Genomic DNA, 8933 nt, shown 5'->3' on the forward strand with positions numbered 1-8933 from the left:
CCGGTAAGGTGCATTGTCAGCGTCCTATGGTTTAGAATCGAGCAATTTGATACACCATAAGATTTAAGTAAAAGTATTGATATTTACTACATGTATCCATTCAAAAAACCTGTCTCGGTACTATTTATTTTTAAACGCTGAAGCAGGCAATCCCTTTATCCCATACAGCGTGAGCCTCAGAACATGATCCACGGCGTCGACGTTGATCGGCGCTAACGAGACTGAAAAACTAAGCAATCGATAGTCCAGGGTTTTATCTATGGCACGGAGGATCGCGATCTAGATCTGAAGCCGAATTTTCAGAGTGAATTAATTAAGTAATGTCGGCGACACGTCATGTGGGCAGTCACGGTGCTGGAAACAAATTTGGTAAAGTTGTAGACCAGCTGTGCTTGCTCAAGTGTTTTCCGCCGAGCAGTTTGCTCTGCAAAAGGTGTGTAAGACACTGTCGAAACTCGACACCAGGAAGGGATTCATGTACCGCTTGAGCTCTAATATTTGTGCATGAAATACTTTACCATTGATGTAGAAATCTTGCGTTGACAAGGAAGGACGACGTGTCTGTCGGGAGGCAGTACCTTCAAGGCACTTGTAGTTTTCCAAAGAAGTGGCTACGGACCACATTGAAGTGCTACGGTACACGTAAAATAATTAAATATTTAGAAAAGTGTTGCACAACACCACACATTCCGGTCAGGCCTCGATGCAAATCAAAGAGTCGGAATACCCTCCGGATATAGAGTTTCTGACGAGCTTGGTCTAATTATTTGTCCAGGTCCGGTAATGTAATATAAGAGGCTTTAAGACGACTTCATTTAGAGAAATAATTTTTTCGCGTCATAAATATGTATTCCCACAGTGTTTGCACCGATGTTTTATGTCCGACCACAGCGCTACATCGTAAATGTACATGTAGAGACACTCGTGCTGCTTGGAGGCGTTCCATCATTGCATGTTCTTACTGAATTTTGGCGCCTTGTCCACTGACCCCTGCCACCGAAAAAAGGAGACGCTTCTACCCGTGTCCGAGGTGGCTACAGGCACTCAGCAATGCTGAGTGCCTGTCAGCATTCACGCCACCTTCACATCCGACAACTTTTGCCACTCACCTCATCGTGCAGCATCGTTGAACCTTTTGCTGGATCTCTCCACTCGAACAAGTCTCCAATATCTCCGCTCCAGACGAGCCGAGCACCGAGGCACAACGTGTCCGTTACATGTACTGGGAACAGGTTGTCGACGGATTCTCTTTGTGAAGCTCCCCGACCCACAAATTCCCGGTCGTGTTACACGCGGCTCCCTTCCTCCGGATACATTTTCGAGATCTGCGCTGCTACAAAAGACGGACGTCCCGGTCTCGTGATTTCGCATCCGAACTTCGCTTGTGCATCCAAGCGTCTCTCTGGCATCACGAACAACGCCCTCGTCCCGAATACCTTGGCAATGTCGTCGCTTACAAAGTGATTTGCCGACTTGGACGCACTCGAGCTCTGTGACAAGCTCTCGGGGGCTTTAATACCAAGTCAGCCATGACAGAGAATATCCCGCCATTCCCACATATCGAACTCACGCCGGAGGAACAGGCCCGCTACGACCGCAACGTGACGTCGTTCCTTTGCGATGCAGTAGCAGAGTACTCGGCACAAAGCGGCCACACCAACGAAGACGCGTGGATCCACGTCCGACGTCGCAAGCAGCTTAGTATTTACAAGAGCGTGTACGGCACGCGGGACCCACAGGTGACGCTGTTTAAAGGTACAGGACTCATTCCCGGACCGGTGGAGGACGTTATGGACGGACTCTACTGCGACACCACGGACGATCTCCGTGCGTGCAAGACTCTACTCAAGTACAAGCTGGTTGACGGAAGCATTATGAACGTGACGGAGCGACGAAGCGATGACGCACCGTACCGCTTCGCCGGTATTAAATGGTTCGCTGCTAAGGCGGCATGGGGAATGTCGAAGCACCGCGATGTGCTTGCTTACGAGCGTATGGGGACAACCACAGATGCCAAGGGCAACGAGCTAGCTTACCACGTCCTGCACTCGATCGACCACCCGGACTGGCCGATCGACGCTATTAAGGGCGTCAAACGCGAGCACCAGGTGACCTGTTTCCTGTACCGTAACCACGACGACACTCATGCCGAGTGCTTCATTTGGTCTACTGTGTACAACCTGGACTCCGTTGCACAACGTCTCGCGGAATATGTCGTCGCTGGAACACTGTTGAACGTCACCGATTGCGTGAAGAGCGCGCGAGCCAAGAAGTACTCGTTGCTTATGAGGCACGCCCAGCACAACAAGTGGCCGGCCAGTTCGTTGTGCCACATTTGCTACGGCCGGTCGTTCATCTCGACCAACCGCCCGTGTGCAGGCTGTTTCCAAAGCGTCTGCAAGTCGTGCTCGGACTACCGCTTCATCTTCCACATCGACGCCAAGACTGGCCGGCCGCACCAGCAGCGATTCTGCAAGCTCTGCATCAACAATACGGTCGTCATCGACTCGCTAAACTTCGAGGCGTCCATCAAGAAGGCCGTTAAGGACAGCGGTGACACGGACACGGAGGTGGAGCGTGTGGCATTGCGTGGGCCGCGGACTGTGTCCAACCGCCAGAACGCACTCAAGTCCCTGGCGAAGACATCGCATTCTGTGGCCGACACCAGTTTGAGATCCAACTATCTCGACTGGGCAAGCGACTGGAGCAGTCAGGACGACGACGACGACGAATACCTTCGCGAACGTGCAGCTACACGTGATCGCACCAAGAGTAAGAGCAACCGTAGCGACACTGTGTCGCTGTCCGATCTGGACGCGGAGGACAAGTTCTCACCCTACCCGGCTACACCTCAGTCGCACAAACAGCAGACAGAAGGACGCAACAAACGTGTTCAAGAGAACCGTGCGCACCAGAAACACCGGGCTTCTGCATTCCAGCAGCCTAAAGAGCGTTACCAGTCTCCGTTGGACCAGTACGCAGCTCCAAGGAAGCAGAACCACGAGCCTCGCTACACGAACATGAAGGGACACCCGGCCCCTCTACCTCCGTTCCGATCGCCGTACCAGTCGTCGGAGCCTAAGACACCGAGCTCTACGCGCAGCTTCACAGTCATCTCGAGTGATAGCGATGACGGCGCTGAAGTTGCTGCCCTACCGTTCGGCGAGTCTGGTCTGGGTCTGAGTCAGTTCGATCTTGGCGTCGTGGAGGCTGCTCCCGTGGCTGAGCTCGACAGCCTCGACCTCAGTATGTACTCGGATGACGGCGGCCGTCCTCAAAGCCGACGAGCCCCGCGATACGGCCGCACCAGCCACGCAGACAAGGATGGATTCCTCTCGGATCTGTACTCGTTGTCGCGCTCGAGAATTCACGGCGAGCACTATTAAGCCATGCAGACAGTTTTTAGACGTAGCAAGGACGTACGATATGCCCAAGGAATCATTTAAGCACCGCCCTCGAAGGAAGGGGCCGTGCAGTCAATACGAAAACAGTAATCGGAATCGTGTGGTTTTATTCGCAGCGTACTTCGGAGTAGAGCCTCAAGAAATGACGCAGTCTGGCGGTGGGTGAGTCTTCTTGCCGTTTGTGCGTCGTTTGCTTGGTCTCAATCTGGGCGTCTCGGAAGAATTCACACTCTCGTCTTCGTCTTCTTCGCACTCGTCATCGCGTTTAGATGCAGCGCGGCGTGGAGACTCCTCTGCCATGTCAGTCATTAAGCCAGAGTCCCGTGGTTTGTCCTGCTTTCCATCAGTGTTGACGTCGTTACTGCTTTGCTGGCGCCTTCTCGAAGAATCCGGGTCTTCATCTCCACTGTCGCTCGCATAGTCACGATCGGCTACTGTAGGTGGGGAGGGGGGAAATGCCTTGCTCACATGTGTCGGCGACGGAGCAGCAGTCGACGTGCGGTCCGAATCGACGTCGGAGGAATCAGAAATCTCGCGCTTCGTTCGGACTTCGAGTGCGTTATGACGCGAGGTGGACTTTGATGTTGAAGTTTGACTCAGCGACGTGATGTCGGTGACAGCGTGAACTGCTTCGTCGCCATCATCGCCACGTTTTAGGAACCTGCGGCACAGATAGCGGAAAACTAAATAGTTTTGTGTTAGTGGTTTCGACAGTTTATTTTATTTTATCGCAGCCTTCGCACCTTCGCCTACGTTGATGTTGTCTTGAACACAGGCGCGATACAGACGCATGTTCAAGTAGTCAGCCATATCCTCAACCTCGTCACGTGTCATGGCCGCGTCGTCTTCCAAATCGATCTTGTTCTGTACCAGCACACTGCAGATTGGACCACATTCCTCCTCCACTTTGCGCTTCCACTTGGGCAAGTCATCGAACGAGGCGCGATCCACCGTCGAAAACACGTAAATTACAGCACCAGCACCTAAGTTAGCAAGAAGCTATTAAATAAATTATTTAACCCCCTTCTTGGATAAAACCAAGCACAATGCACCTTTGTAGTATCTACTCGTGAGAGTGTCGAACTCTTCTTGGCCAGCGGTAACCCAGATCATGAGCTTGATCGTCTCGCCCAGATCACGCAGCTCCACCGTCTTCTCCATAAAGTCCACCCCAATTGTCTTCTTGTACGTGCCCGTGTATCTGCCCTTGGCATAGCGCGTCGCCATGCTCGTCTTGCCCACATTTCCGTTCCCCACCACAATCACCTTGAGCGTCTCTGAAGTAGGTCATGTACAGTAAGCACAGAGTTCCATCCTCTCATTAGGTACCAACAACGCACTCTCAAAGTCGTCGCAGCCAAAGTCCTCCATCCTGCTCTTAGGTTTCTGCCGTTCTTCTGTCCTCAAGGCTACGCACAGTTCCCTAATAATAAGTGCTGCGCAGAATGTCGTGCACGAAACGAACTCTTAAAGTTTTAAGTAAAAATACCATAAAAGACCGAATGCGCCAACGTTACACTTGCATTTTTTTTATTATGTGCAAAGTCCCTGCGTTCTGTTTGAACCGATCTTCTCTCTGGAGTCCGGAGTCCCCCTCTATTAGTTCTGAAGAAGCCCCGCGATATGGCTGCCAACGCTGTAGATGTAGTAGCCCGTCACACTTGTCACGAGCAGTAAGAAGCAGTCTGTTCATTTAGGTTAGAAAGTCATGTTAGAGCGGTCTATTGAGGTCAATACTGGATGGATGGAGACGAGGGCACGCACTAAAGGTAGCCACCTCCCACCCGCTGAGCATAGTGAGCCCAAACTCGAGCTTGTACCAGCGGTACTGACGCGCAGCGTAGTCGAACATGCTGCTCAATGTGCCTGGTCACTTCTTCGGCCGCTTTGTCGTTTTTGTAATACCTCGCAATTAACTGCATAACTTAGTACTCAGCTGTTATTAGATATTGAAGGAAGCTCTAAATGTAGCCACTTGACAATCCGCGATGGCGTCGCTACAGGAGCGGCTCCGTTTGATGACCGAGGACCCTCGCCGACGACAGGTTCCAAAGACACAAGTGCATGCAGCACTGATTTACCAACGGGAATTTGTGCATCGCTCGGAAGATTTCAACACTTCGGCGATTTCCGACTGCGCCGAAAGTCTCGAAGTGCTGAAAAATGGCAAACGTGAAGCTCTTGAGACTCGACAGATGATGTGGGAGGACCACTACGCTACTCAGACACATGCCGAACAGAGTCGCAATGAAGCATCAAGGCAACAGAAATTGAGGCAGGAGACCGCCATGTTGACTCAACTCAAGTCCGACACGGACAAGTGGAACATGGCCATTCAACTCAGTCTACTAGAATATCTCGACGTCACTCTGTCGGCCGCTTCTGACGACGTCAAGAGCATATATTTCGTAAGCACCAATAAGGCGGGATTACCACCGTTGCATCGAGCGTGCAAGACCAACGACGTGGCGTTGGTGAAGCTATTACTAAAGGTGGGAGCCGATTTAACCACGAAAGATAATTTCGAGAAGGTAGGTCTTGCTTTGAAGATACCGAAATGAACCTAATGACTTATAGCTGTTGTGTTTAAATAGAGTGTTTTCCATGTGATGGCGGAGTGTCGATTGACCGAGTTGTTTAAATACCTCGTGACATTGTTAACGAAAGAGACGGAAGGTATCTTGCTGAGTCTTAATAGCAGCGGGAATTCCTTACTACACCTTGCAGCTGCGAACGGAAGTGACGGTGTTCTAGCAGAGTTACTGAAGAGCTCGATACGAGATGATGTCATCGCATTGGTGGATCTTGTGACCCCCGACGAGAAGCGAACGGCGCTGCATCTTGCAGCGCTTCGTGGACATATCGCGTGTGTTGAACTCTTGTTAAAACTGGCTGGTGCGAAGACAGACTTGCGAGACCGCGGAGGCTCCACCGCGCTTCATCTCGCTATGCAACAGACGTTTGATATTGAGAAACTTATCACGGTCTTCTTGAAATATACCCCGATGGATCAACAGGAGGCAACGTTCAGTAGTATAGACGAAGAGAACGGACAGAGTTGCTTGCACACAGCGATCATCAAGAACTTCCGTAAGGTTACGATGGCGTTGATTCGGAGCGGGAGGGCGCAAGTCAACGCCGCAACCAGAGACGGTGGCTGGACTCCGCTGCACTTGGCAGTCATTACAGAGGAGGTCGATGTGATGACGGAGTTGCTAACAGCAGGTGCGATGCTGGATGCAGTCGACGCGGACGGTCAAACCCCCTTGTTACAGGCCTGTCTTGGTGGTAAGCTGAAAATCGTGCGTCTTCTCCTGAATGCCGGGGCAAACCCTGCTCATCAGAACAAACAAGCGCACAGTCCATTGCATTATCTGTCCGCTTTCTGTCGAGACCGACAGCTTCTGCGTGATATCATCGCGAATGGGGCAGACGTGAACGCCAAGTCGATGAAGCTCAACACGCCTATGCATTTTGCAGCAATGAACGGGAACGAAGTGGCTACACAAGTGCTGTTAGAGTATGGGGCCAGTGCCAGTGTGATCAACGAGGATAAACGCAGCGTCGTATACTTGGCCAAGAAATGGCGGCACCGCTCGGTTGAGGACCTCGTCCGTCCACCGGAGGAGGAAGATGGACACGGCGATGTCCATAGCAGTTCAGGACACCGCAATAAACCCAGATCACCAGCTTCTCGTCAGGCTCAACTGCGTTCGATGCAGCAACACGCCCGTAGTGCAGGTCGCTCTCGTCCTAGAACAGGAGTAGTGATCACAACGCGGTCCGAGGAATCTGATTCCGAGTCGCTGTACGACTTCGAAGACGACGAACTGATCCTACCACCATCGACTCCGTGGCCGGGTGCAATGGAAAACTCGTCAAAAAGTAGCAATAACAATGAAAAGGGCAACAAGTCCATGCCAACAACTGGAAGCTGTCAAAGCTTCAGTGAACTACGCAACCGGTTCACGGGCGAGCGCTCCCCGTTGAAACCAGTGGTGCTGGCTCAAGACCGTCAACAAGTCTTGATGGACGAGATCGTTGCGACTCGAGCAAAGAGAGAAGCGCATCAATTTCCAGTTGTTAGAACGAACACGACGCGATTCTCGCGACATCTGGTGGTGCAACCTGTACGTATCCCATGGGAGATGACGGTCCCAGTTACCACAACGTCGAAAGCTGATGCGCTCTCTAACCAACGCAAGCTGAAACCCAGTATCCGCACCAACCTTGGTTTGCTACGAGACCACTTAGCACATGCACCGCAACTACACTGGCCCAGTCAAACAGGTCATTCAGTTTTTCAAAAGACAAATACCTAGTGCAGTAATTTTTTTGGTTCCAGCAAGTAAAATTGATATCTCTTGCGACAATAATAAAGGCCAAGACCTCGATCCCTCTTTTAGAGCCCGGCACGGGCCTCGAAGACATAGCGAATACGAATCATCCTTAGACAGGAGATACGATTGGGCTGGCTTGGACCGATTACTTTCCCTGAGCGTCATGTGAAATTCGATAAATTCAATGTCTTTTCTGCGTCATTCCTAACACAGATGCTCACATGCCGAGTCCGGAAACGATGCGTCCGCTTCTTTCTTGTTCTTCACTCGGACGAGAATAAACGAAACCTCGTTGGTGGCTCTGCGGAAAATCGGGATTATGAAATCCGCTTCTTTGTGGCCACGAGGCAGCACACCCGCCGCTCGACGCCCCAGCAGATACCACAGCGTCACTGTAGTGGGTATTACGGTCAGTTCGACGAATTGACTAAAGCCGACAAGCCAAGCCAACCATCCAGCCCTTCTTCCAATATCTGAAGTTGTTCATCTGTGTTTGTGTCGCAGTGTCTTTTGTGACCTTTTTCCCATCCTTCGTAAGCCCAACTTCCAAGAGTTTGGTACTCTTACCTTCGTTCGAGCCGGGATGAGAGGGAGGATCGAACGAGCCGTCAAGTACTTTGAGGAATTTCTCAACCGAGCAAAACTCTCCATTTAAAACGATGTTGTCCTTCTCAGAGTGAAAATTCAATAAGTGGGTGTCCGTCCATGATGGTCGCGTCCATAGCTAACAACAAGAAGATACGTGCCACCACTTGGCCAATACCAGAGGTATCGAGCAGTCCCTGTTGTAGCAGATCTCGAAAGTGAGGCAGAATGTACTTTTGCAATGGCAGCGAGCTTCCAGATCCCGGAGAAGACAGCTTCTCGTACCACATTTGCGCTGCTCCGAATGCCAACACAGGCTCCGACACGTAGCCACAAATGTATTCCTCGCGAGTGTAACTCACGTAATGGAGCACAGCCATGAAATCCGACACGACCTGCGATGCAAAAGGTGCGTTCGACTGGGGGCGCACGCCTATCCGGCACAGTATCGATGCGACACCATGCAGCGTCTTCGAATCGGCGTAACTTACCTCTTCAATAGGACTCAAGCCATTCAAAAATTTAGTTGCAGCCAAGAAAAGAGCTTCGTGAAGAACGTCTCTATCTCGAGATGGGACAAAAGTACACCACAGCGGCCGCCCCA

At 51.4% G+C, this 8933-nt stretch overlaps 3 protein-coding genes across 3 annotated transcripts; 2 read left to right on the top strand and 1 right to left on the bottom strand.

Annotated features, from left to right (window-relative positions):
• Window positions 1–1529: 1529 nt before the first annotated feature.
• On the top strand, window positions 1530–3386 carry PITG_10126 (uncharacterized protein; the record flags this gene model as incomplete). The annotated part of the gene is made up of 2 exons (XM_002902607.1): window positions 1530–2891; window positions 2943–3386. 2 exons carry the CDS (start codon window positions 1530–1532, stop codon window positions 3384–3386), a joined length of 1806 nt encoding a protein of 601 aa, XP_002902653.1.
• Window positions 3387–3669: 283 nt separating this feature from the next.
• Window positions 3670–4819, bottom strand: PITG_10127 (ras family GTPase, putative; the record flags this gene model as incomplete). The annotated part of the gene is made up of 5 exons (XM_002902608.1): window positions 3670–3695; window positions 3767–4087; window positions 4148–4387; window positions 4457–4681; window positions 4745–4819. 5 exons carry the CDS (start codon window positions 4773–4775, stop codon window positions 3670–3672), a joined length of 843 nt encoding a protein of 280 aa, XP_002902654.1.
• Window positions 4820–5392: 573 nt separating this feature from the next.
• Window positions 5393–7613, top strand: PITG_10128 (uncharacterized protein; the record flags this gene model as incomplete). Its single annotated transcript, XM_002902609.1, has 3 exons — window positions 5393–5935; window positions 6422–7534; window positions 7584–7613. The coding sequence occupies 3 exons, from the start codon at window positions 5393–5395 to the stop codon at window positions 7611–7613; spliced, it is 1686 nt and encodes a 561-aa protein (XP_002902655.1).
• Window positions 7614–8933: the final 1320 nt, after the last annotated feature.

The sequence above is a fragment of the Phytophthora infestans genome, genomic scaffold, assembly GCF_000142945.1.
Source record: "Phytophthora infestans T30-4 supercont1.17 genomic scaffold, whole genome shotgun sequence".
Taxonomy (NCBI): Eukaryota; Oomycota; class Peronosporomycetes; order Peronosporales; family Peronosporaceae; genus Phytophthora; species Phytophthora infestans.